We start from the raw sequence: 27,672 nt of genomic DNA on the forward strand, positions 1-27,672 counted from the left end.
TGTGGTAAATCTTTCTCTCAAAGTAGCAACTTAGCTGCTCATAAACATGTTCATACTGTAAAGAAGCAATCCCATTAATATTTGTGATAAATTATTCTGTATAACTGGTGACTTAAGCCTTTACCATGCAGATTATCCTGTCAAATGTGACGCTTATTTCTTTACAACATTGTCAGTTTATTACATATTATCTCAAAGCTTTCAAATTTTGTCAATGTGGTTCTCTTTCTCCTTTCTCCTTTCCTTGTTTCAGTCATTTGACTGTGGCCATGCTGGAGCACCACCTTTAATCGAGCAACTCGACCCTGGGACTTATTCTTTTGTAAGCCCAGTACTTATTCTATCGGTGTCTTTTGCCGAACTGCTAAGTGACGGGGACATAAGCACACCAGCATCGGTTGTCAAGCAATGCTAGGGGGACAAACACAGACACATAAACACAGACATACATATATACATATATATGATGGACTTCTTTCAGTTTCCGTCTACCAAATCCACTCACAAGGCATTGGTCGGCCCGAGGCTATAGTAGAAGGCACTTGCCCAAGGTTCCACGCAGTGGGACTGAACCCAGAACCATATGGCTGGTAAGCAAGCTACTTACCACACAGCCACTCCTGGTTGTTCATTTTCAGAATGACATTGTAGGGTAGGTGTGAGAGGCTGAATCTGGCTAGATTGAACATAAAATAGGTAGAATATTTGGGCCAGATATGGCTAGTAACACTAGAAGTACCAATATTTCTTACAAGGACCATAGGGGGCCATTTTTGACCCCCTTTGAAAATCGTTATTCAATCCAGTTTATTTTAAATTGGCTGTGTGGTAAGTAGCTTGCTTACGAACCACATGGTTCCGGGTTCAGTCCCACTGCATGGCACCTTGGGCAGGTGTCTTCTACTGTAGCCTCGGGCCAACCAAAGCCTTGTGCGTGGATTTGGAAGATGGAGACTGAAAGAAGCCTATTACCGGAGTAAGCACATAAATGTGAAACAAGGTGGAAAAAAGAGTACTCAAATACCAGGGGTAGAGTAATATGCTTTATTTAAAAGCAGCAGAAATATAACAAAAGCTGTTACTCGGAGTTTCACGTTCCCGTTCGTCGGATAGTTTTGTTAAATAGGTTCTATTTTAACAAACCTGTCCGATGAATGGGAACGTGAAACTCCGAGTAACAGCTTTTGTTATATTTCCACTGCTTTTAAATAAAGTATATATATATATATATATATAAAGGGAAAGTTTACGAAAATAAACAAAAGACGAAGACAGGTGGTGTACAAAACAAACAGATGTATTAGTATAACGCTCAGGAATTGAAAAAGTCTTTTACATTTCGAGCCTACGCTCCTCTACAGAAAGATACACAGAAAAAAACAAGGAGAGAAAAAAATGTGTATAGTAGCTAACACACACATATAATATATACACTGGTAGAGACACCTGGTGTTGCCCGGGAATGATATTGCTTGTCATATATTGTAAGAAATAAGCAAAATATGTTGTATAGAAATTTATTCTAAATTCAATTTATTTTTTCAATTGGGAAATCAATTCTGAATTCATAATATAAAAAATAAAATAAAATGATAAAAATAAAAAAAAGGGAAATACAAAATTTACCGCTTTTACGAAAGGAGATAAATTTTATAACATGTTGAAGGAAATTATGTAAGAGCTCCTGGGTAAACCTTCTGTGTTTTCTGGTTCGGAGCATAAACAAATGAGTCCTGCAAACTGCTAGCCCTGGTCCCACCAACATAAAGTTGACCATGAGAAAAGCAAGGCTCAGTTAAGTGCAAGCCAGTAGATTCCAAAGTCTGATCTTGAGCTTTATTAATTAGACATTGCAAAGCAAGGTCACACTGGGAGTTGTGTTCGTTTGAACTGAAAGGACATGTCTGTTGATTTGATTGGAATTCTTGGAGTGAAAACCTCTTCCCCAGAAGTACATCCAGTGATGATGGTAGCTCCCATCAAATTGGGTGATAATGTCTTCACAATCAACCTTGTCCCATTGCGTAATTTAGGAGGATCTCAATTTGTCAGCAGTATTTTGGGGACTCCTACCTTCAGAAAAAGTTTACGTGGAGGAGTTCCAGGTGGTTCAAGAGAATTAAGGAATTCTGTTGGGTAATGGACAGCTTGATTTCCATCAAGGACTGAATCAACTGATTCGTACTCCTTAAAGACTGTTGGAATCTTATTCATGAATTCATGGTTAATCCTTGCTACTGTCTCGTTTTGGAGAGTAAGAATTGTCCTTTCACTCAACCATTTCTATGAATTATAATTATTACTTAAGTCTGGAAATACCCTGTTCTTCAATTCAGCTGGGGAATTCCCCACGATAGCAATATGAGCCAAATTGAGCTCACCATTCCTATCAAATGGTACTTTACCATTTTCTTATTGGAGGAGAAAACTGTTCTGCACATTGGTCCCCGTCTAATAAAGCCCACACGTTAGTAATTGAAGGAGAATTTCTGTACTTTATTCCATAGGTGTGAAGACTTAAAGCATGCTTTTATTTCATCAGATCTTGTTTGTCTCAGAATGACTGGTAATGTCTGTCTGAAGTCTCCCGATGAAAATAATGTAAATCCTTCCCGTAGAGTTATTGTTGCCTCTTATGTCCTGTAAGGTCTTATAAAGATCTGCCATTGCACCTCCATGTGACACGGTGCATTCATCCCACATGATCAGGTGGCATTGGTGCAACACTTGTGCTGAGCCTGAACCTTTGCTTATGTTCCAAATTGGTCTGTCGTTGGGAACTGGGTTTAGCAGTAATTTAAAAGCAGAATGAGTAGTTTGCCCTCCTGGGAGAATGGTGGCATCAATGCCAGACAATGCTACAGCAACTGCAATTCTTTTTTGCTGCCTTAACCTTGGAGAGAAGCAATGTTGCAAATGTTTTACCTGTGCCAGCAGCAGCATCAAGAAGGAAAATTCCTCCTCTTTTTCTCTGACTCACGAAATTATTTTATTGTATGCACAACGTTATTCTGGAAGAAGTTTTGCTTCATGTTCATTCACAAATGCAGCCAAGTCTGTGATGTCACAATCTATCTCTCTTGCTATGTTTCTGGCAGTGTTTCTACAGCTGGATGCCCTTCCTAACGCCAACTGCTCCGTGAGTGTAGTGGGTGCTTTTTACGTGTCACCGGCACAGGTGCCAGGCGAGGCTGGCAGACGGCCATGATTGGATGGTGCTTTTTACGTGTCACCGGCACAGGTGCCAGGTGAGGCTGGCAAACGGCCACGATTGGATGGTGCTTTTTACGTGCCACTGGCAAGGGAACCAGGCGAGGCTGGCAAACGACCACGATCGGATGGTGCTTTTTACGTGCCACTGGCAAGGGAACCAGGCGAGGCTGGCAAACAACCACGATCGGATGGTGCTTTTTACGTGCCACTGGCAAGGGAACCAGGCGAGGCTGGCAAACGGCCACGATTGGATGGTGCTTTTTACGTGTCACCGGCACAGGTGCCAGGGGAGGCTGGCAAACGACCACGATCGGATGGTGCTTTTTACATGCCACTGCCATGGGGGCCAGGCGAGGCTGGCAACAGCCACGATCAGACTGGTGCATTTTACGTGTCACCAGCACGGAAGTTAAATCACTATTTTGATAGTTTGCATTTGGCAACCCTGAGAATTAAGTTTCGTGATACAATCTACATCATCTGGAGGATATTCAAAGAAAATTTCATTCAGAAATATGTTTTTGCTGAAAACTAAGATGCAACATGGCCAACTTATTTATATCTTGCAAATTTCTTTACTCCGACCCTCGGAAAATTTTTTTGTATAAACACATTCTGAGATAATCAGAATCTATACCATCTCCATCTGAATCATATTCGTAGAAAATTACATTAAAAAATATCAATTTTTATGGAAGTTGTGAAGAAATACAGTAGGGCAGGACATTCATGTGTAAGTATGCTGGGATTCGAACTCAAAACCCAAAGACCGACAAAATGATGCTCTCTCTCTCTCTCTCTCTTTTACTTGTTTCAGTCATTTGACTGTGGCCATGCTGGAGCACCGCCTTTACTCGAGAAAATGTACTGCGGGACTTATTCTTTGTAAGCCCAGTACTTATTCTATCGGTCTCTTTTTGCTGAACTGCTAAGTGACGGGGATATAAACACACCATCATTGGTTATCAAGCAATGCTAGGGGGACAAACACAGACATGCACACACATACATATATACGACGAGCTTCTTTCAGTTTCCGTCTACCAAATCAACTCACAAGGCTTTGGTTGGCCCAGGGCTATAGTAGAAGACACCTGCCCAAGGTGCCACGCAGTGGGACTGAACCCGGAACCATGTGGTTGGTTAGCAAGTAAGGCGACGTGGGTACCATGAAATAAAACAAATAAACATTGTTTATAAAGAAATATTCACTCTTAATGCAACATGAATACTTCAATAAATGAATTTGCCATTACTATCACTACATTCAAGAAAGAATAAATTATTTAAATAAAGTGTATTATAGGCGTAGGAGTGTCTGTGTGGTAAGTAGCTTGCTTACCAACCACATGGTTCCGGGTTCAGTCCCACTGCGTGGCATCTTGGGCAAGTGTCTTCTACTATAGCCTCGGGCCGACCAAAGCCTTGTCAGTGGATTTGGTAGACAGAAACTGAAAGAAGCCCGTCATATATATATATGTGTGTGTTTGTCCCCTTAGCATTGCTTGACAACCGATGCTGGTGTGTTTACGTCTCCGTTACTTAGAGGTTCAGCAAAAAGAGACCGATAGAATAAGTACTGAGCTTACAAAGAATAAGTCCCGGGGTTGATTTGCTCGACTAAAGGCGGTGCTCCTGCATGGCCGCAGTCAAATGACTGAAACGAGTAAAGAGTATATAATTGCCATTAGTGTTTTGATAAATAAAACAGAAGCCTGTGTATGAAACTGGTCTTTTTCCTACTTCAGTTATTTCATTTTTCTCTTATAAAATACACACATACAGGAGGGGTAAACTATACATATAATAATACTCTGAATGGGGCTCTCAAGAATGAATAAAAGCAATTACCCAATTAATGACAGGTATTACTACGAGTAGTTTATAGACATATACACACACAAAGGAACCATCCAAACGTGGCTGCTGCCAGCGCAGCCCGTCTGTCCTCTGTGCAGGTTGCACGTAAAAAGCACCATCCGATTGTAGCCATTGCCAGCCTCGTCTGGCCTCCGTGCTGGTGGCACGTAAAAGCACCCACTACACTAACGGAGTGGTTGGCATTAGGAAGGGTATCCAGCCGTAGAAACTTTGTCAGATCAGACTGGGCCTGGTGCAGCCTTCTGACTTCCCAGACCCCAGTTGAACCGTCACAAATTTTAATGAACTCTATTTGGAACAGTGGAAGTTGAAATTCTGTAGCATTGGTTGTGAGTCAACTGTGGCTGGTTCATCTTGATGTAGCTGTGTGTTGGTTATGCATTCACTGGTCTAGTCTGTCTGCCTGGAGTTACCGAATACAAAAGAATGACAAGAAGAACCAGGTAAATTCAATGCAACTATTATTTATTACAACCCCTTATAAAAATACATGGCAAATGTCTTACATATTGTGAAGTAACAGGTTTGGCAAGTTTTAACGAACTCTAACTGGAACAGTGGGAGTTGTATCATAGTTGAAATTCTGTAGCATGTTCATGGTTTGGTTCTGTGTTTTGGGCAGCATCAGTTGTTGTGATCTGTCCGTGGCTGTAGAGGAAGTACAAGTTTACCAGGCCAGAGAGAGAGAGAGATCAGGAATGAAGACAGAAACGGGTGTGCTGGCACAAAGGAGATACATGGTTACACAGCCTGAGGGAAATGCAGGAGAAGGAGATAGAGGGTGGGAGACAACACGATGGAGATAGTGGCAAAATGATGGGCGTATTCACTAGGGGGGGGGATCAGAACATAAATGGGGATGGTTGAGTAAAGGAAGAAAGAGATATAGATGGTGCCAAGTGCCAGGCCATACCCTTCAGGTTCAAACGTCATAATATAAGGGACAGGATACTGCATAGGTGGCGAGCTGGCAGAAACGTTAGGCTCTGAGTTCAAATTCCGCCGAGTTCGACTTTGCCTTACATCCTTTTGGGGTCGATTAAATAAGTACCAGTTACGCACTGGGGTCGATGTAATCGATTTGATCCGTTTGTCCCCTCTGTGTTTAGCCCCTTGTAGGTAGTAAAGAAATAGGTATTTCGTCTGCCATTACATTCTGAGTTCAAATTCCGCCGAGGTCGACTTTGCTTTTCATCCTTACGGGGTCGATTAAATAAGTACCAGTTACGCACTGGAGTCGATGTAATCGACTTAATCCCTTTGTCTGTCCTTGTTTGTCTCCTCTGTGTTTAGCCCCTGGTGGGTAGTAAAGGAATAGGATACTGCAAAGGAAGCATGATTAGAGTGTAGGGTGTGTTGAGTGATGACAACCTGGGTATTATAAAGGGTCAGGGGGCGACCGCAGAGCAATGATAGAGAGGAACAGCACCATGAGGGAAGGATTGGGGGAGTGAGAGGTAGGCATAGTCTATGGAAGGAATGTGAAGAAGAGATGTAGATTGGTTTGTTGGGGGTAGGGTGTGTAAAAAGTTTTCTTGTTACATGTGGGTGGAACACATAGGTTGAGGGCAAGCCAATAGCAATAATACAGTAAGACAGGGAATGGGGGTGGAACAGACAGGTCAGGACTAGCGGAGAGCAATGCTACAGTGAGACAGGGCAGGACTGTATTTAAAATATCCGATCGTGGCCGTTTGCCAGCCTCGTGTGGCACCTGTGCAGGTGGCACGTAAAAAGCACCCACTACACTCACAGAGTGGTTGGCATTAGGAAGGGCATCAAGCTGTAGAAACACTGCCAGATCAGAGGGCCTGGTGCAGCCAACTGGCTTCCCAGACCCCAGTTGAACCGTCCAACCCATGCTAGCATGTAAAGCGGACGTTAGATGATGATGATGAAATATTTTCAATGGCAGTCAATAATGGCCCCTTATGGTCCTTGTGAGAAGTAAGAAGTGTTGGTACATCTAGTGTCCACTCTTTAGAATTTAAACCAGCCATATCTGGCCCAAATATTCTACCTATTTTATGATCAAGGTAGTTAGAGTCGGCTTCTTACACCTACCCTACAATGTCATTGTGAAAATACACAATCATATCATCAAAACTTGAAAGCTGTGGGTGAATGTATGACAAATTGAAAATAATGGGAATAAATAACCCTCACATTCGACAGAATAATCTGCATGGTAAAGGGTTCAGTCACCCCTTACAGATTATGATTTAGCACAAATATCAGTGGGATTGCTTCTTCCCCTGATGAACACGTTTGTGAGAAGTTAAGTTGCCATGTTGAGTGAATGACCTTCCACAGATATCACAAGAATATGGCTTCTCTCCAGTATGAATACGTTTATGTGTAGTCAAGCTACCTTTTTGAAAGAATGATTTACCACAAATGTCACAGTGAAATGGCTTCTCTCCTGTATGAACACGTTTGTGAGATTTTAAAACACTTTGGACATAGAATGATGTACCACAGACATTAGAGTGATATGGCTTCTCTCCCCTATGGAAACATTTGTGAGAAACTAAGTGGCCACTTTGAGAGAATGATTTACCACAAATGTCACAAGAATATGGTGTTTCTCCTGTATGAATACGTCTGTGATTAGTTAAGTTACAACCGGCAGAGAAAGATTTGCCACAGATGTTGCACTGATATGGCTTCTCTCCTGTATGGAAACGTTTGTGAATAGTTAAGTACCCACTTTGAGAGAATGATTTACCACAGACATCACAGTGATAGGGCTTCTCTCCTGTATGAATACGTTTGTGAGCAGTTAAATACCGACTTTAAGAGAATGATTTACCACAGATTTCACAGTGAAATGGTGTCTCTCCTGTATGAATACGTTTGTGAGCAGTTAAACACCCACTTTGAGTGAATGATTTACCACAGATTTCACAGTGAAATGGTGTCTCTCCTGTATGAATACGTTTATGAATAGTTAACTTCCTACTGGTAGAGAAAGATTTGCCACAAATATCACAGTGAAATGGCTTCTCTCCTGTATGAATACGTTTATGAGAAGTTAAAGCACTGTTGCGAGAGAATGATTTACCACAGACGTCACAGGAACATGGGATCTCACCTGTATGAATTCGTTTGTGAGAAGTTAAAGCACTCCTTTGAGAGAATGAATAACCACAGATATTACAGGAGTACGGTTTCTCTCCTGTATGAAGACGTATGTGAGATTTTAAAATGCTTTGGTGAGAGAATGATGTACCACAGACATCACAGTGATAAGGCTTCTCTCCTGTATGAAGACGTTTGTGTCTTGTCAAGTCATTTTTCTGAGAGAATGGTTTACCACAAATGTTACACTGATGTGGCTTCTCCCCTGTATGAACACGTTTGTGATAATTTAAAGCACTTCTATCAGAGAATGGTGTACCACAGATAACACAGTGATAAGGCTTTTCACCAGTATGAATACGTTTGTGTATAGTCAAGTTATTCCTGTGATGGAATGATTTACCACAGATGTCACAGTGAAATGGCTTCTCTCCTGTATGAATATGTTTGTGAGAATTTAAATCACTTCGGTCAGAGAATGATTTACCACAGACATCACAACGGTAAGGCTTCTCTCCAGTATGAATACGTTTGTGTGTAGTCAAGTTATTATTTTGAGAGAATGATTTACCACAAATGTTACAGTGAAATGGTTTCTCCCCTGTATGAATACGCTTGTGCATATTCAAGTGAGCCTTTTGAGAGAATGATTTACCACAGATGTCACAATGAAATGGCTTCTCTACCGTATGAAGACGTTTGTGCTTATTCAAGTTACCCTTTTCAGAGAAGGACCTTTTACACACATCACAGTCATGTGACAATTTTTGTTTTCCTTTTTCTTCTGGAAAAGTCAGATCCTTTAGTTTCTCACTCTTTTCCATTATTTTTCTTTGAAAATCACAAAATATATATATATATATATATATATATATTTATATTATATATATATATGTTTTCTTCTGTTCTTTAGTACTTTGTTTGCAAGTATTTCGACTCTTGTAGACACTCCAGTCAGTGATGTCCAAAAGGTTTGCTAATAACACATTTCAGAGTAAATATATCAGAGGAATTCCACCACAGATTCATAGAAACAATCTTATATATCTGTTCTGTACAATATTTCCATTTTGGTCTTTAAAAGATGATAAATAATGAGAATGTATCTTCAGTTATGCCAATGTCATCTGATATTCTGAAATAATAAAGAAACAACAGTGTAAGATATAGAGGCTACTTAAAAAAATACAGATTCAACATTTCCATAAAGATAAACTCTAGAAATAAACATTTACCTGAACAACAGAACTTTTTAATTTATTAAGATTTACATCAGAAAATCTTGTGTGAAGTTAACATATTTCTAAATTCCAGTTACACATTCTTATTGCACAACATTTATAAATGTGTGTGTGTATATATATATATATATATATATATATATATATATATATATATATATATATATATATATCACGTAAAAAGTACCATCCGAGCATGGCTGTTTGCCAGAACCGTCTGGCACGTAAAAAGCACCCACTACACTCACGGAGAGGTTGGCGTTAGGAAGGGCATCCAGCCATAGAAACTTTGCCAGATCAGACTGGGCCTGGTGCAGCCTTCTGGCTTCCCAGACCCCAGTTGAACCGTCCAACCCATGCTAGCATGGAAAACGGATGCTAAATGATGATGATGATGATGATAGTGTGAAATTTATGAAAGTGAAGTTTGAAATGTGGTTGAGTTTATACTTTGCTTGATGAATAGGGGAATTATAGACCTCTTGTTTAAATGCCTACAAAAAGTACATCAGCTAAGCAAATGGACTTCCCTAAATGCATTGAAACCATTATAACAGAATCACTGTTTCAGGAAATTATCGTCGTTCAAAGACAACAAAATAATAATAATTCGTTCGTTTAATGGCCACAAGAGCTAACAAAAATCAATTAAAACATAAAGGGACAAAACACAGGACGAAAGTTACAAAGGGTTTTGTCCGTAACTATGTAGAAAACGAAAATGAAAAAAAAAAAAAAACTGCGCTAACGACCCGGGGGTGGGGGACTTTCGGAAAATTTACAAGATCCGATTTTTCCGTCATAAGTTAGGGTAAAATGGATTGCGAGGATGATCCGGTTCTTGACTGAAGAAGGCTTCCAATGACCCGTCCGTGTTTTTTGTATCGTCTATTTGGATGTTTTGCGTTCTTGTCCCATTTTGTATTTTATATATATATATATATATATATATATATATATATATATATTTCTTTTGTTTTTTACGGAATCCCACTTTTTGGTTATGGAGGATCCGATTCTGAAAAAACTTTTTTTGAAAAATCGCATTTTCAAAATTTCATTTACCACCAGCCTCTTCACTTTTCACTTGAAAAAAAAACAAAACAAACAAACATATTTTTGCCCTTAAAAACGATGGGAGAAACCTTTTCGGTAACAAAAACATAAAATATTGTAAATATTTTCAAAGGAAAAAGTGTGATTTAAGGGAGATTTGGCTGTTGTTTCTAGCACGTCCTAAGACAACCCTCCTCGTTTCACTTTCCCATCTTTTGAAGTTTTTCTCTTCATAAACACATTTATGATTTTTTTTCAACCCTATTCTTCGCCCCTGGTTGCTTCTGTTTGCGATTTAAGATATCGGTGAGTCTGAGGCCGTTTCTGGCATTTATCCACAATGAAAACACAAGAAACGTGGGAAAATGATGGAAAGTGTAGAAGGTAGCCTCCATAGCTAGAAATAGCAGCCAAAGGTCGCACGAATCAAAGGACATCTGAGACAGGAAGTATTTAGAAATTAAATAGTTTAATACTTACGGAAATGGTCTTAAAAAGGATGGTGTTGTTGTTAGAAGTGCGCCAGGTGGTTGAGAAATGTATTATAAATGTGTTTGGGAGTGAATTGAGAGAAATTCCGACTGAAATCAAGTTTGTTAAAATGAATGAATGGAGGCGGAAATACGCTTAGTGCGCATGCGTATGAAATACTGGTTTTTCTTCTTTTTTTCTTTTGTTTTTTAAAGATTTTGGTAGAAAACCAGAAATTTCGGGGAGGGTCAAGTGTCAGTCGATTTCATGGACCCGAGTAGTCAACTGGTATTTATTTTATTGAACCCTAGCAGAAAAAGGTGAAAGGCAAAGTTTATGGATCTTTTCTGTTTGAACGGCAGTTTTTAACATAATTTCTAGGTAACTAAAAAGTTTTAAACTTCGTATACTGGTAGAATGTGTTACATAAAACATCTTTTCTTGTTGGCTTCATTGAGAAAATTCTGTAGTTTGTAAGATATTTCGTCTTTAATTTCTTGCATTTCGACAATTTTAACCAATCACTCACGTCTATTGAGGTAAAAAAATATTCTGTGCCGTATGAATATGTCCCCCGTTTAAGAAACAGATTGGGGATCTTTTGTTTGAACGGCAGTTTTTAACATAATTTCTAGGTAACTAAAAACTTTTAAACTTCGTATACTGGTAGAATGTGTTACATAAAACATCTTTTCCTCTTGGCTTCATTGAGAAAATTCTGTAGTTTGTAAGATATTTCGTCTTTAATTTCTTGCATTTCGGCAATTTTAACCAATCACTCACGTCTATTGAGGTAAAAAAATATTCTGTGCCGTATGAATATGTCCCCCGTTTAAGAAACAGATTGGGGATCTTTTGTTTGAACGGCAGTTTTTAACATAATTTCTAGGTAACTAAAAAGTTTTAAACTTCGTATACTGGTAGAATGTGTTACATAAAACATCTTTTCCTCTTGGCTTCATTGAGAAAATTCTGTAGTTTGTAAGATATTTCGTCTTTAATTTCTTGCATTTCGGCAATTTTAACCAATCACTCACGTCTATTGAGGTAAAAAAATATTCTGTGCCGTATGAATATGTCCCCCGTTTAAGAAACAGATTGGGGATCTTTTGTTTGAACGGCAGTTTTTAACATAATTTCTAGGTAACTAAAAACTTTTAAACTTCGTATACTGGTAGAATGTGTTACATAAAACATCTTTTCCTCTTGGCTTCATTGAGAAAATTCTAGAGTTTGTAACATGTTTGTAAGATATTCTCTTCAACGGCCGTTTTTTCTACAGATAGAGAAAATAGGGGGTCTACGAAATTGTCATATCTGCCCCCAATATGAAGAGTATCAGTACCAGTGCTCAATACCAAGAAGCCTGAATCCAGTTGCAACCCAGTATCCTGTCCACTTGACCAAAGATGTATGACTAAATCTATCGTATATAAGACAGACGTTACTGCAACCCTAAATAATAATACAACTAATAAGAAGGCCTCTGTTGGATTACGTGGAGGAGAATTTAAAAATCGCTCTTCCAATCACATAGGGACAAAAATAAAGTTGACGAACTTCATATGGACCCTGAAAGATAACGAAACATTGCATGTGATTAAATGGAAAGTAATTGAGAAATCCCTACCTTATGTGAAGGGATTGCATAATTGTAGACATTGTTCAGCTGAAAGGGCACCGATTCTTATTTCTTTATTGCCCACAAGGAGCTAAACATAGTGGGGACAAACAAGGACAAAGGGATTAAGTTGATTACATCGACCCCAGTGCATAACTGGTACTTAATTTATCGACCCCCAAAAGGATGAAAGGCAAAGTTGACCTTGGCGGAATTTGAACTCAGAACGTAGTGGCAGACAAAGTACCGCTAAGCATTTTGCCTGGCGTGCTAACGTTTCTGCCAGCTCGCCGCCTTAAAGGGCACAGATTCTGTTAAGCTCTACGATCTGTACCCCTCTATTGAACTCCAGGTGAGAAATTTTCAGTGATCGCAAGCATATGTATAAATATATTTTGAAGAATTGGAAAATTCTGCCTATTCCTGACTCACTTGACATTTTCCCATCCTTATCGTTTAAGGAGGATAGCTCTTTTACCTTTTTACATTTTGGTTTCTGTTTTTCAATTTCCATTGTTTACTGCCTGCATTTTCTGTATGCTCCCTCCACAGATTTTCCCGTTTCTTCTCTTATTCAATTTCTTTAGTTTGTTATGATACATGGTTTATGCCTGAAGAATATGTTTCAGGTTTCTAAAGCATATGGAGCTGTTAGTAGCGCTTTAATACGTATACTGTGACCTTTAAATAAATTATATACACACGCAAACACAGATATGGCTCTAGGCTCAATCACAAGTATTTTCTACAATAGCTTCTGGCTGACCAAAGCCTTGTGAATGGATTTGGGAGATGGAAACTGAAGGAAGCCCAATGTATATGTGTGTGTGGGTATGTTGTCCTCCCACCCCTTCAACACTTGACAAGCAGTGTTGGTGTGTTTATGTCCCCATACCTGTGGTTTGGCAAAAGTGGCTGATTGAATAAGTGCTAAGCTCAAAAAATAAGTCCTAGCATTGATTCTAGTGACTGAAGCCTTTAAAGTTGGTGCTCCAGCATGACCGCAGTCAAAACAACTGAAACCAGTAAAAAAGTGTGTGTGTGTGTGTATTTACGAATGTGGAGCTGGAGTTTAGAAATATGTTAGCTTCAAACAGGATTTTGTGATGTAAATATTAATAAATTAAAAAGTTCTGTTGTTCAGTTAAATGTTTATTTCTAGAGTTTATCTCTATGGAAATGTTGAATCTGTATTTTTTTAAGTAGCCTCTATATCTTACACTGTTGTTTCTTTATTATTTCAGAATATCAGATGACATTGGCATAACTGAAGATACATTCTCATTATTTATCATCTTTTAAAGACCAAAATGAAAATATTGTACAGAAGAGATATATAAGATTGTTTCTATAAATCTGTGGTGGAATTCCTCTGATATATTTACTCTGAAATGTGTTATTAGCAAACCTTCTGGACATCACTGGCTGGAGTGTCTACAAGATGAGTCTGTTTGCAGATTGAACGTGGATAAATTTAGTTGTTTTGTGACAAAGGTAACAGTGGCCAGAAATACAACAGTTGAAATATTTGTAAACAAAAGACTATAGAAGCAAAAAGAATAATAAAAGAAGGTATATTGTGAAGTTGAAGGAAAAATAATGGAAAAGAGTGAGAAAGTGAAGGAACATATTTTTCCAGAAGATAACAAAAAAGGGAGAGAAAAATTGTCACATGACTGTGATGTCTGTAAAAAATCCTTCTCTCGAAAGGGTAACTTGAATAGGCACAAATGTATTCATACCGGGGAGACGCCATTTCAATGTGATATCTGTGGTAAATCATTCTCTCGAAAATATAACTTGTCTTTACACAAACGTATTCATACAGGAGAGACACCATATCAGTGCAACATCTGTGGCAAATCTTTCTCTGTCTGTATTAACCTAACTAATCACAAACGTATTCATACAGGAGAGTCACCATATCACTGTGAAATCTGTGGTAAATCCTTCTCTCAAAGTGGCAACTTAGCTTCTCATAAACGTTTCCATACAGGAGAGAAGCCACATCCCTGTGATGTCTGTAACAAATCTTTCTCTAACAGTAGTAACCTAATTACCCATAAGCGTATTCATACAGGAGAAACACCATATTCTTGTGATATCTGTGGTAAATCATTCTCTCAAAAAAATAATTTGACTTTACACAAACGTATTCATACAGGAGAGACACCATTTCACTGTGAAATCTGTGGTAAATTATTCTCTCAAAGTGGCAACGTAGCTAAACATAAACGTATTCATACAGGAGAGACACCATATTCTTGTGATGTCTGTAATAAATCTTTCTCTACCAGTAGTAACCTAATGACCCATAAACATATCCATACAGGAGAGAAGCTATATCCTTGTGATATCTGTGGAAGGTCATTTACTCAACATGGCAACTTAACTTCTCACAAACGTGTTCATCAGGGGAAGAAGCAATCCCACTGATATTTGTGCTAAATCATAATCTCTAAGGGGTTACTGAAACCCTTTACCATGCAGGTTATTCTGTGAATGTGAGGGTTATTTATTCACATTATTTTCAATTTGCCATCCATTAGCTTACAGTTTTCAAGTTTTGATGATGTGTGGTTGTGTATTTTCAGAATGGCATCGTATGGTAGGTGCAAGAGGCTGAGTCTGGCTATGTGCTATGTTAAAGGGATGTATTGATAAAGGTTTAGTAAAATTCTATCAATTAGAAAAAAGATATTTAATTTTAATTCTCAAATTTTTATCAATTTTTGCGTGACATTAAAGGGACACTACTCATATATGAACTTAGGCGCGCACACACAGACACAAGAGACAAAAGACAATACAAAGAGTTTTCAAATTGAGTAAACAGGAAATAACATTAAAAGAAGAAGAAATTGTTTGTAGGCGCAGGAGTGGCTGTGTGGTAAGTAGCTTGCTTACCAACCACATGGTTCCGGGTTCATTCCAACTGCGTGGCACTTTGTGCAACTGTCTTCTACTATAGCCTCAGGCATACCACAGCCTTGTGAGTGGATTTGGTAGACGGAAACTGAAAGAAGCCCGTCGTATATATGTATATATAGATAGGTCCTACTAGCGAACAGTGGTCCCGATGCACGCATCCACGCTCGCTAGTCCTAAGTAGTTGATCCTAAATAATTTTTTAAACTAATGAATTATTTTTAGAAACAAACTAAGGTTGGGGTTATGGTTAAAAAGTCGTTGTAGGATCGACTACTTACGACTAGCTAGCGCGTGTGCACGCACCGGGACCACTGTTCGCTAGTAGTACCTATATATATGTTTGTGTGTCTGTGTTTGTCTCCTCAACATCGCTTGACAACCGATGGTAGTGTGTTTACGTTCCCGTAACTTAGCGGATCGATAGAATAAGTCCTAGGCTTACAAAGAATACGTCCTGGGGTTGATTTGCTCGACTAAAGGCGGTGCTCCAGCATGGCCGCAGTCAAATGACTGAAACAAGTAAAAGAGTAAGAGTATATTTGAATCAACAACTGCTATAAACGACCTCCCTCTAAATTAATTAACAATATCACCAGCGGCGCCTCCCTGGCACTTGTGCCGGTGGTCCGTGAAAAGAACATTCGAGCGAGGGCGTTGCCAGGGCCGCTGGACTGACACCTATGTAGGTGACACGTAAAAACACCATTTGAGCGTGGCCGTTGCTAGTACCTATTTCTTTACTACCCACAAGGGGCTAAAGACAGAGAGGACAAACGGATTAAGTTGATTACATCGACCCCAGTGTGTAACTGGTACTTAATTTATCGGCCCCAAAAGGATGAAAGGCAAAGTCGACCTCGACGGAATTTGAACTCAGAACGTAACGGCAGATGAAATACCTATTTCTTTATTACCCACAAGGGGCTAAACACAGAGGGGACAAACAAGGACAGACATGGGTATTAAGTCGATTACATCGACTCCAGTGCGTAACTGGTACTTATTAATCGACCCCGAAAGGATGAAAGGCAAAGTCGACCTCGGCGGAATTTGAACTCAGAACGTAATGGCAGATGAAATACCTATTTCTTTATTACCCACAAGGGGCTAAACACAGAGGGGACAAACAAGGACAGACATGGGTATTAAGTCGATTACATCGACTCCAGTGCGTAACTGGTACTTAATTTATCGACCCCGAAAGGATGAAAGGCAAAGTCGACCTCGGCGGAATTTGAACTCAGAACGTAACGGCAGATGAAATACCTATTTCTTTATTACCCACAAGGGGCTAAACACAGAGGGGACAAACAAGGACAGACATGGGTATTAAGTCGATTACATCGACTCCAGTGCGTAACTGGTACTTAATTTATCGACCCCGAAAGGATGAAAGGCAAAGTCGACCTCGGCGGAATTTGAACTCAGAACGTAACGGCAGATGAAATACCTATTTCTTTATTACCCACAAGGGGCTAAACACAGAGGGGACAAACAAGGACAGACATGGGTATTAAGTCGATTACATCGACTCCAGTGCGTAACTGGTACTTAATTTATCGATCCCGAAAGGATGAAAGGCAAAGTCGACCTCGACGGAATTTGAACTCAGAACGTAACGGCAGCGAAATACCGCTAAGCATTTCCCCCGGCGTGCTAACGATTCTGCCAGCTCGCCACCTGACATGCACATATATATACCATCTTACACGCAGACGCGCACATAGATGCAAATAATTAAACACCCCGCCGAATTTGAACTCAAAACGTAACCCCTGACGAAATACGGCCAACGTGAAACCAATATTTCATACGCATGCGCACTAAACCTATTTCCACTTCCATTCATTACGTCTTGACAAGCGTGTCGGGCCCCGGAATTTCTCTCAATTCACTCCCAAACACATTTATAATACATTTCTCAACCACCTGACGCACTTCTAACAACAACACCATCCTTTATAAAGACATTCCCGTAAGTATTAAACTATTTAATTTCTAAATACTTCCTGTCTCAGATGTCCTTTGATTTGTGCGACATTTGGCTGCTATTTCTAGCTATGGAGGCTACATTCTACACTTTCCATCATTTTCCCACGTTTCTTGTGTTTTCACTGTGGATAAATGCCAGAAACGGCCTCAGACTCACCGATATCTTAAATCGTAAACAGAAGCAACCAGGGGCGAAGAATAGGGTTGAAAAAAAGATCATAAATGTGTTTATGAAGAGAAAAACTTCAAAAGATGGGAAAGTGAAACGAGGAGGGTTGTCTTAGGACGTGCTAGAAACAACAGCCAAATCTCCCTTAAATCACACTTTTTCCTTTGAAAATATTTAATCTTTTAATACTTTGTGTCTCATGTGTCCTTTGATCTGTTCGACATTTGGCTGCTATTTCTAGCTGTGGAGTCTACCTTCTACACCAGGGTGGGGGAAACCTCACTTCCGGCCAATAAACTTTGGCGATCTTTCGTTTTGACTCGGAATAAAGTAAGCATTGAATTCGGCCGTTTCTGTGACCCCGTGTGTGTGTGTGTGTGAGTGCTTCTTCTGTATATGTTTGTGTCCTGTTTTTTTTTTTTTCTTAATTATTATTACGACTTATGAACAGTGGTCCCAGGGCGCGCACTCGCGGACCCGCGCTAGCTAGTCATGACTAGTCGAGCTTTACTTTGTGCTGTGCTTTTATGTGTTATTTACTCTGTTTAAAAAATTATTTGGGTATTCGGCGATCTTTCGGTATAAGTACCGGATACATTAAAAAAAAAAAAGTGTATTTTTTATATATTTTACGAACTGCACATTTTCACTAGTACTAATCTGCTACTAAAATGAAAGGGACAATAATAGGGAATCTTTATATATAAAAGTAAGGTTGTGTGTCTGTCTCCTACGATTTAGATTCCTAACTACTCCCACATTTTGCGGTGCAGTGTAACCAAAACCGGGTATCTTATAGTCATGATTCATATCGAGCCCGTCTGGGTATTAGCGCGCGTCTACGATGAGTCTACGATTTTAAAAAAATTTACCATCATTTTTTCCCATTTTAAATGCATTTTTTCGCTATTATATAAGGGAGGTAACTCTCTAAAAATGTCTACGATGAGTCAACGATTTAAAAAAAAATTACCATCATTTTTTTTCATTTTAATGCATTTTTTCGCTATTATATAAGGGAAGTAACTCTCTAAAAATGTCTACGATGAGTCAACGATTCAAAAAAAATTTACCATCATTTTTTCCCATTTTTTTTTGCTATAACTCTCTAAGAATGCTTATATAGTTATTTCCCTTAGAAATCCGAGCAACGCCGGGCGATACTGCTAGTTGTAAATAAAAGGGAGTTGTAAGAATTTGCTCCTAAAAGCCTGTAAAGGAACTGGTTGTGTCTTTACACTGTTCGGGTGCAACACAATTTCCATTTTTGTTTCCAGAAACTACCAGCCAGGAACAAGAAAGCAACCTTGAAAAATATATGACTCTTTATTTTCTTATTTACAAAAAGAAGGCACGTTGGTAAATTAGTAACCTCTTGGTGTCGGTGCAGCAATGCTGAAGTTTAACACTTGTAAGATAAACCTCACAACAAATTCAGGAGCAACAGAGCAGGTCAAATCCCAAGCGTCTGGGACAGGAGAATACATTTCTTTACTACCCACAAGGGCTAAACACAGAGGGGACAAACAAGGACAGACATAGGTATTAATTCGATTATACCGACCCCAGTGCGTAACTGGTACTTAATTTATTGACCCTGGAGGGATGAAAGGCAAAGTCGACCTCGGCGGAATTTGAACTCACAACGTAACGACGTACGAAATACCTATTTCTTTATTACCCACAAGGGGCTAAACACAGAAGGGACAAACAAGGACAGACAAAGGGATTAAGTCGATTACATCGACCCTGAAAGGATGAAAGGCCAAGTCGACCTCGGCGGAATTTGAACTCGCAACGTAACGACATACGAAATACCTATTTCTTTATTACCCACAAGGGGCTAAACACAGAAGGGACAAACAAGGACAGACAAAGGGATTAAGTCGATTACATTGACCCTGAAAGGATGAAAGGCCAAGTCGACCTCGGCGGAATTTGAACTCACAACGTAACGACATACGAAATACCTATTTCTTTATTACCCACAAGGGGCTAAACACAGAAGGGACAAACAAGGACAGACAAAGGGATTAAGTCGATTACATCGACCTGAAAGGATGAAAGGCCAAGTCGACCTCGGCGGAATTTGAACTCAACGTAACGACATACGAAATACCTTTCTTTATACCCACAAGGGGCTAAACACAGAAGGGACAAACAAGGACAGACAAAGGGATTAAGTCGATTATATCGACCCCAGTGCGTAACTGGTACTTAATTTATCGACCCCCCGAAAAGGCAAAGTCGACCTCAGCGGAATTTGAACTCGGAACGTTACGGCAGACGAAATACGACTACGCAATTCACCCGGCGTGCTAACGATTCTGCCAGCTCACCGCCAATACTGGGACAGGAGAATAGGCTCATCACACGTTTAAGACACGTCCTCTCCCTTCAAAAGCCGTGTCTCAAGTGACCGACGCTAATAAGGAACGCTATAGAAATTTTTTTTTTTACCCAGTTTTTAGCGCATGTGCATGAGGGAACTTCCTTAGGCCTTTCCAGAAGGTTGCAGCCCCGCACGCGCACCCTGAAGAATGACGTCACTACAAGCTAACCAATCAGAGCTAACTAAATTCTTACCACGTGGTCTTGTAAATTTTTATTCTCCCGCACTTTTTAGTAGCACAGATTATTACTCGTGTGAAGATGTTGTCTGAATTCCTGCCTCTTCTTAGAGACTTTGAAACGACGTATTCGTTTCTGAAGGAGAAGAAAGTGCTCAATAGTGTTCATCCCCGATGTGTACAATGCCACAAAGAGATGACGCTGATAAAGTACAACGATGAGAAGATATTCCGCTGCCCGACGCACAAAGGTGTGAAGGTGTCCATCCGGAAGAATTCCTACCTTGAAAAGTCCAGGCTAAAGCTACGTGATTTCCTCACATTAACATTTTCATGGAGTCTCAACATAGCGATTCCAGCAGCAACAGCACTAACCGGTTTGTCCAAAAGCACCGTGATCCAGTGGTATTACTATATCCGCGATATTACGAGCAACCACCTTCACAAGAACCCATACCAAATTGGTGGAGTCGGGCACATCGTTGAAATTGGTGAATGGAAATATAACAGAGGTGGGATGCCACAAGAGAGGTTTGTTTTCGGAGGATGGGATAGAGAAGACAAGAATGGTTTTCTAGCCGTCGTACCTGACCATTCCTCCGAAAGTCTGCTACCCGTCATCGAGAAATTTATAAGACCAGGCACTACGGTTTATTCGGATAGTTGGGGTGCTTACAATGGGATTGCTGAAATGGATGTGACACCCAAATACATCCATTTCACAGTCAACCATTCCAAGAATTTCGTTGATCCAGTGACACACGTACACACGAATTCTGTGGCGTGTTACTGGAAGAATGCGAAAAGGCGCTTTAAGACGATGATGGGGGCACACTCCAACATGATGGAGCTGTATCTGGACGAATTCCTTTGGAAGAACCGATATGGGAAGTGTGGGAAAGAGTGTTTTGAGAATATTCTCAAACACCTTTCCGAATGGTACACATTCGAAGAAGCGTGATGAACAAATGTGAGATATTAATTTTTTTATTTACTTTGTTTAATTTGTGTAAAAAAAGATATATATACATCTGTGTGAAGTTCAGTTTAAAGTTTATAAATAAATGTATTCTTGCATTATTCATTATTGTTTTTAAAAAAGAAATCACACCAAATGACCACCACCACCGCGATCACATACAACAATCATACGTGTGTATGTGTATATATATATGGCTATATGTCTGACTAATGTCTGTGTGTCTGTATAAGTAGTTATATGCTTATATTATCCATTATAGTAATATTTGTCTTAAGGCGGTCAATAGTTTAATTAAAGATGTGTCTATACATGTATATATATTTATACATGTGTATACATTACACATGTATATATATATATATGTATACACATGTATATATACATATGTATATATATACATGTATAGACACATCTTTAATTAAACTATTGACTGCCTTAAAACGGATTTCAACAGACAAATATTACTATAATGGATAATATAAGCATATAACTATTTATACAGACACACAGACATTAGTCAGACATATAGCCACATATACACACACACACACACGTGTGTATGATTGGTGTATGTGATCGCGGTGGGGGGTGGTGGTGGTGGTCATTGGTGGGACGTAAATGAACGGCGTAAATTAACGAAGGTACAAACCTGACGTAAATACACGAAGTTGACGACTTTCACTTCTGACAGCTAAAAGCACGACAGTGCCAAAAAAAAATAATAATTAAGTTTAAAAAATTGGCAATCTTTCGATTACCAAAAAATTATTTACTTTGTTCAAAAAATATGTAAAAAAAAAAAAAAAGAAAAAAATTTACGGAAATCGACGGAAAGGTCTACTAGAGACGAAAGATTGCCTTAATGGCAATTAATTTTCAAGAATTATTTACTTGCGTTTTATTTAATTTGTTCGATACAGTTCTGATTTGCGCATGCGCAAATGAGCTCATTTGCATACGCCCTAGTCGTAGTATCGACTACGTGCGTCGCCGCGCAACGGGACCTGTATACGCCAGTAGTACCCTCAAGTTCTAACTCTTATACCTGTGTCAAATCTATATTTATAAAGCTTAGTACCGAAGGGTACTTGTATCGCAGAGTGGTCCCGGTTTGCGCACACACGCAGACGCGCGTCCGCGCTAGCCAGACGTAGCCAGTCGATCCTACGAGCTGGCTGGCGCATGCACGATATATATGATATATACTTGTATCGATATATACGTATTTACTTGTATACATACGATATATCGGGTACTTGTCTATTGTTGTGGTCCCGGTTTCGCACACGCGAATTCGCGCGCGCGCCAGACGTAGGTACTCTATAGTCGAGATCCTACTAGGTGACTTGCGCATGCGCAGTGCAGAATTCGCGCATGCGCGTTAATCCCCCCCCCCAAAGAAAAGGTGTTGGATTTCACTAAAAATATATATGTGTGTGTGTGTATATATATATAACATTTTCAATTTTACACAAAAAAATTACATAGTCGCTTTCCTCGCGGATTTACAGATAAATGAATTAATTACTATTTTACAGAATAAAATTAATGAATTAATTATATAAATTAAATAATTCTTGAAAATTAATTAATATTAATAATATTTTTGAACAAAGTAAATAATTTATAAAACTTGTTAATAATTTTTTTACACAAACGCGAACGTATATAATTTGTGAACCTTTTTTTTTTTTTACAGACGTATATAATTTGGTAAACTTAATGAATTAATTTCTTCTCATCATCATCATCGTTTAACGTCCGTTCTCCATGCCAGCATGGGTTGGACGGTTCGACCGGGGATCTGGGAAGCCAGAAGGCTGCACCAGACTCCAGTCTTATCTGGCAATGTTTCTACAGCTGGATGCCCTTCCTAACGCCAACCACTCCGAGAGTGTAGTGGGTGCTTTTTACATGCCACCCGCACAGGTGCCAGGCGAGGCTGGCAACGGCCACGGTCGGATTGGTGCCAGTCGAGGCGGCTCTGGCATCGGCCACGATTCGGATAGTGCTTTTTACGTACCACCAGTCCAGGGGTCCTGGCATCTGCCAGGTGCCACACTTGCCCCAACATGTCTTCGCAAGCAAAGGGGTTGGCATGGGTGCCTGTCGTGGGATGAGGTCGATATCAACTTCGCTTGCCTCAACAGGTCTTTGTGTATAAATGTATAAATTTTTCGCACTAATTCTTTCCGTAGAATTTATCAAAAAACGCGCAAAATTATTCCGTAGAATTTATCAAATTAAAAAACGCAAATTAATATATTTTTTGAAATTGCAATTATTTAGAATATAAACAAATGAAGTTAAATTTTAAAAAAAATGTCATATACTTATACTCTGTAAGTGCTGTGTTCACACTTCAATTTACTATTTTCTAGAAATGTTGCTTTTCTAATTGAAACAATTTTTCTCATCTCCATTTAAAGTCCATCATGTCTCTTGAGACATATCAAAATGAACAATTTGAATTACGCGGCGCGGTGGTGGTGTGAGGTTCTAATTTTTTTTTCTGATCTCTCTTTGCCCCCTTTGATCTCTCTGCCCCCCTCTGCTGGCATGGAGAACGACGTTAAACGATGATGATGATAAGAAATTAATTCATTAAGTTTACCAAATTATATACGTCTGTAAAAAAAAAAAAAGGTTCACAAATTATATACGTTCGCGTTTGTGTAAAAAAAATTATTAACCAAGTTTTATAAATATTTACTTTGTTCAAAAATATTATTAATATTAATTAATTTTCAAGAATTATTTAATTTATATAATTAATTCATTAATTTTATTCTGTAAAATAGTAATTAATTCATTTATCTGTAAATCCGCGAGGAAAGCGACTATGTAATTTTTTTGTGTAAAATTGAAAATGTTATATATACACACACACACATATTTTTAGTGAAATCCAACACCTTTTCTTTTAGGGGGGGTTAACGCGCATGCGCGAATTCTGCACTGCGCATGCGCAAGTCACCTCGTAGGATCTCGAGTATCGAGTACCTACGTCTGGCGCGCGAATTCGCGTGTGCGAAACCGGGACCACGACAATAGACAAGTACCCGATATATACTTGTATCGCACGTCCCCGATTCGCAGTGGGACTGAACCCGGTACCATGTGGTTGGTAAGCAAGCTACATCACCACACAGCCACTCCTACGTCTATTATGTAAGATAAATATAGAGACTCTGGGTTAAAGGACATCGTCCACAGCCAGTTCGAGGGTACAGTAAGTGTACAAATGGCATTTTAAGTATTCCATGTGCAAAGACATAATGCCCTGCCCCACCCTCATGATGATGGTTTCGTTTGTGATGATGTCCTCCATGATTATAATCAAACTGAGAAGACCCACCCACATCAGTGAAACTGAGTTCTAGAAGTGCTGTGTGTCCCACCCACACTTAACAAGAGAGCTTCTCACCCCCACCCCCCATCACCACAACAAACCAAACTACTTTAGCACATCCTTTGGTACTACTAGCGAACAGCGGTCCTGGTGCGCGCACTCGCGCTAGCTAGTCATGAGTATTCGAACCTACAACGACTTGCGCGTATGGTTGTATTTCGTTTGGTTTCCTTGTATGCCTCCACTGTCCTAGTTTTGTTCCCAACTTTGACTCTCTATAAATCCAAAATTTTATTTTGGAATTTATGAGAGCAACTGTCTACAAAGGGTTAACCCTTTCGTTACCAACCCGGCTGAAACCGGCTCTGGATCTGAGTATAAATGTCATGTTTTCATAAGTTCTGAATAAAATTATCCACCAAACCTTAGTCACAATTTATGTTCCTGACACTAGTTATTTTTACTAAATTCTTTGTTATATTTAAAGTAATTGAAAGAAACACAGAGCATCTCAAAAGAAATATGGTAACGAAAGGGTTACTGAGGAGTAGATGGACAGGCAGCAACTGATGGAGGGTTGTTCTCTGTATTGCCCTCATTTTCCATTTTTATTTCTCTTGTTTGCATATTTAACTTGTTTGTCTTCGTATTTCATGTTGTTTACACAGTAGGTGATGTCCTGTAGCCATATATGCATCACTAAGTCTTTCTTTACTAAACCTGAGTGTTATACTAATACATCTGTTTGTTTTGTACACCACCTGTCTTCGTCTTTTGTTTTTTTCATAAACTCTCCCTATACATATGTATAATCAAATGTGAATGTGTAGTCAGAGTTCAGGAATATGTTGGTTTCAAACAAGATTTTCTGATGTGAATTTTAATAAATTAAAAAGTTCTTTTGTTCAGTTAAATGTTTCTATCTAGAGTTTATCTTTATAGAAATGATGAATCTGTATTTTTTTAAGTAGCCGCTATATCTTACACTGTTGTTTCTTTATTATTTCAGAATATCAGATGACATTGGCATAACCAAAGATACATTCTCATTATTTATCATCTTTTAAAGACCAGAATGAAAATATTTTACTGAACAGATATATAAGATTGTTTCTATAAATCTGTGGTGGAATTCCTCTGAATTGTGTTATTAGCAAATCTTCTGGACATCACTGGCTGGAGTGTCTACAAGATGAGCCTGTTTGCAAATTATACTGGGAAAAAATTTACCAAAGAGTTTGGTGACAAGGATAACACTGGACAGCAATACAGCAGTTAAAATATTTGGAAACAAAAGACTACTAAAGCAAGAAGTAGAATAAAAATAATGGAAAAGAGTGAGAAAATAAAGGAACTGATTTTTCCTGAAGATAAAGAAAAAGGGACACAAAAATTGTCGCATAAGTGTGATGTGTGTAAAAAGTATTTCTCTCAAAAGAGCAGCTTGAATGCGCACAAACGTATTCATAGAGGAGAGAAGCCCCATCACTGTGACATTTGTGGTAACTCATTCCGTCGAAATTATACCTTGACTGTACACAAACGTAATCATAGAGGAGAGAAGCCTTATCATTGTGACATCTGTGGTAAATCATTCTCTCGAAATTATAACTTGACTATTCACAAACGTATTCATACAGGGGAGAAGCCTTTTCACTGTGATGTCTGTGGTAAATCATTCTCTCGCAGTGGCATCTTAGTTTCTCACAAGCGTTTCCATACGGGGGAGAAGCCATTTCGCTGTGACATCTGTGGTAAATCATTCTTTCGGGAAAGTAGCTTGACCACACACAAATATATTCATACAGGAGAGAAGCCATATCCCTGTGATGTCTGTGGTATACCATTCTCTGGTCGAAGGGCTTCGTATTCTCACATATGTGTTCATACAAAGGAAAAAACGATTTCGCTGTGGCATCTGTGATAAATCATTCTTCGAAAAAGGTAACTTGAATACACACAAACGTATTCATACAGGAGAGAGGCCATATCACTGTGATATCTGTGGTATGTCATTCTCTGTCCAAAGTATTTTAAAATCTCACAAACGTGTTCATACAGGAGAGAAGCCTTTTCACTGTGATGTCTGTAGTAAATCATTCTCTCAGAGGAGTGCTTTAACTACCCACGTACGTGTTCATACAGGAGAGAAACCATATTGCTGTGACATTTGTAACAAATCTTTCTCATTCAAAAATAGCGTGATTAATCACAAACGCATTCATACAGGAGAAACACCATATCACTGTGACTTTTGTGACAAATCATTCTCTCAAAAGGGTGTCTTAACTGGACACAAACGTATTCATACAGGAGAGAAGCCCTATCGCTGTGATATCTGTGGCAAATTGTTCTCCAGAACTAGTTCTTTGACTACACACAAACGTATTCATACTGGAGAGAAGCCATATTCTTGTGATATCTGTGGTAAATCATTCACTCAACGTGGCAACTTAACTTCTCACAAACGTGTTCATCAGGGGAAGAAGCAATCCCACTGATATTTGCGCTAAATCATAATCTGTAAGGGGTGACTGAGCCCTTTACCATGCAGATTATTCTGTCGAATGTGAGGGTTATTTATTCACATAATTTTCAATTTGTCATGCATTCACCCACAGCTTTCAAGTTTTGATGATTGTAGGGTAGGTATGAGAGGCTGTGTCTAACTTGTTTGAACTAAAATTGGTAGAATGTTTAAGCCAGATACGGCAAGTTTAAATGCTGAAGGGTTAACACTAGAAGTACCAAGATTTCTTATTACTTACAAGAACCATAGTGATCATTTTTGACTGTCATTGAAAATCTTATTTAATAGAATTTTTTTAAATATAAACAAATGCAGTGAATAAAGGATTTGAAAATGCATTCTTTTAGCATTCATTTACATGCAAAAAATATATACCTATATATATGTGGAGGCGCAATGGCCCGGTGGTATGGGCAGCAGACTCGTGGTTTTGATTCCCAGACCGGGTGTTGTGAGTGTTTATTGAGCGAAAACACCTAAAAGCTCCATGAGGCTCCGACAGGGTGTGGTGATCCCTGCTGTATTCTTTTACCACTCTTTCTTCTGTTGGCCTGCTCGCTTAGCCAGCGGGGTGGCATCATT

The 27,672-nt window shown here is 39.1% G+C and overlaps 3 protein-coding genes across 3 annotated transcripts in view; all 3 read left to right on the plus strand.

Moving 5' to 3' along the window:
- LOC115226785 (zinc finger protein 845-like) overlaps positions 1-15,053 on the plus strand; it is a 35,332-nt gene extending 20,279 nt beyond the window's left edge. The window contains exon 3 of the mRNA XM_036515127.1: positions 14,381-15,053. Coding sequence (XP_036371020.1) covers positions 14,381-15,000 — 620 coding nt within the window. The 3' untranslated portion in view covers positions 15,001-15,053. The remainder of the gene's footprint in view (positions 1-14,380) is intronic.
- Positions 15,054-20,249: 5,196 nt separating this feature from the next.
- LOC115226787 (zinc finger protein 98-like) lies at positions 20,250-26,484 on the plus strand. Its single transcript, XM_029797808.2, has 2 exons — positions 20,250-21,196; positions 25,570-26,484. The coding sequence occupies exon 2, from the start codon at positions 25,888-25,890 to the stop codon at positions 26,482-26,484; it is 597 nt and encodes a 198-aa protein (XP_029653668.1). The 5' UTR covers positions 20,250-21,196; positions 25,570-25,887.
- Positions 26,485-26,542: 58 nt separating this feature from the next.
- LOC118768548 (gastrula zinc finger protein XlCGF49.1-like) lies at positions 26,543-27,558 on the plus strand. Its single transcript, XM_036515314.1, has one exon. The coding sequence runs from the start codon at positions 26,570-26,572 to the stop codon at positions 27,059-27,061; it is 492 nt and encodes a 163-aa protein (XP_036371207.1). The 5' UTR covers positions 26,543-26,569; the 3' UTR covers positions 27,062-27,558.
- Positions 27,559-27,672: the final 114 nt, after the last annotated feature.

Source organism: Octopus sinensis, linkage group LG30 (assembly GCF_006345805.1).
Source record: "Octopus sinensis linkage group LG30, ASM634580v1, whole genome shotgun sequence".
NCBI lineage: Eukaryota > Metazoa > Mollusca > Cephalopoda > Octopoda > Octopodidae > Octopus > Octopus sinensis.

Excerpts from the sequence above, each read along its gene's own strand:
- LOC115226787 (XM_029797808.2), top strand. The coding sequence starts at position 25,888 with ATGGAAAAGAGTGAGAAAATAAAGGAACTGATTTTTCCTGAAGATAAA.
- LOC118768548 (XM_036515314.1), top strand. The coding sequence starts at position 26,570 with ATGTCATTCTCTGTCCAAAGTATTTTAAAATCTCACAAACGTGTTCAT.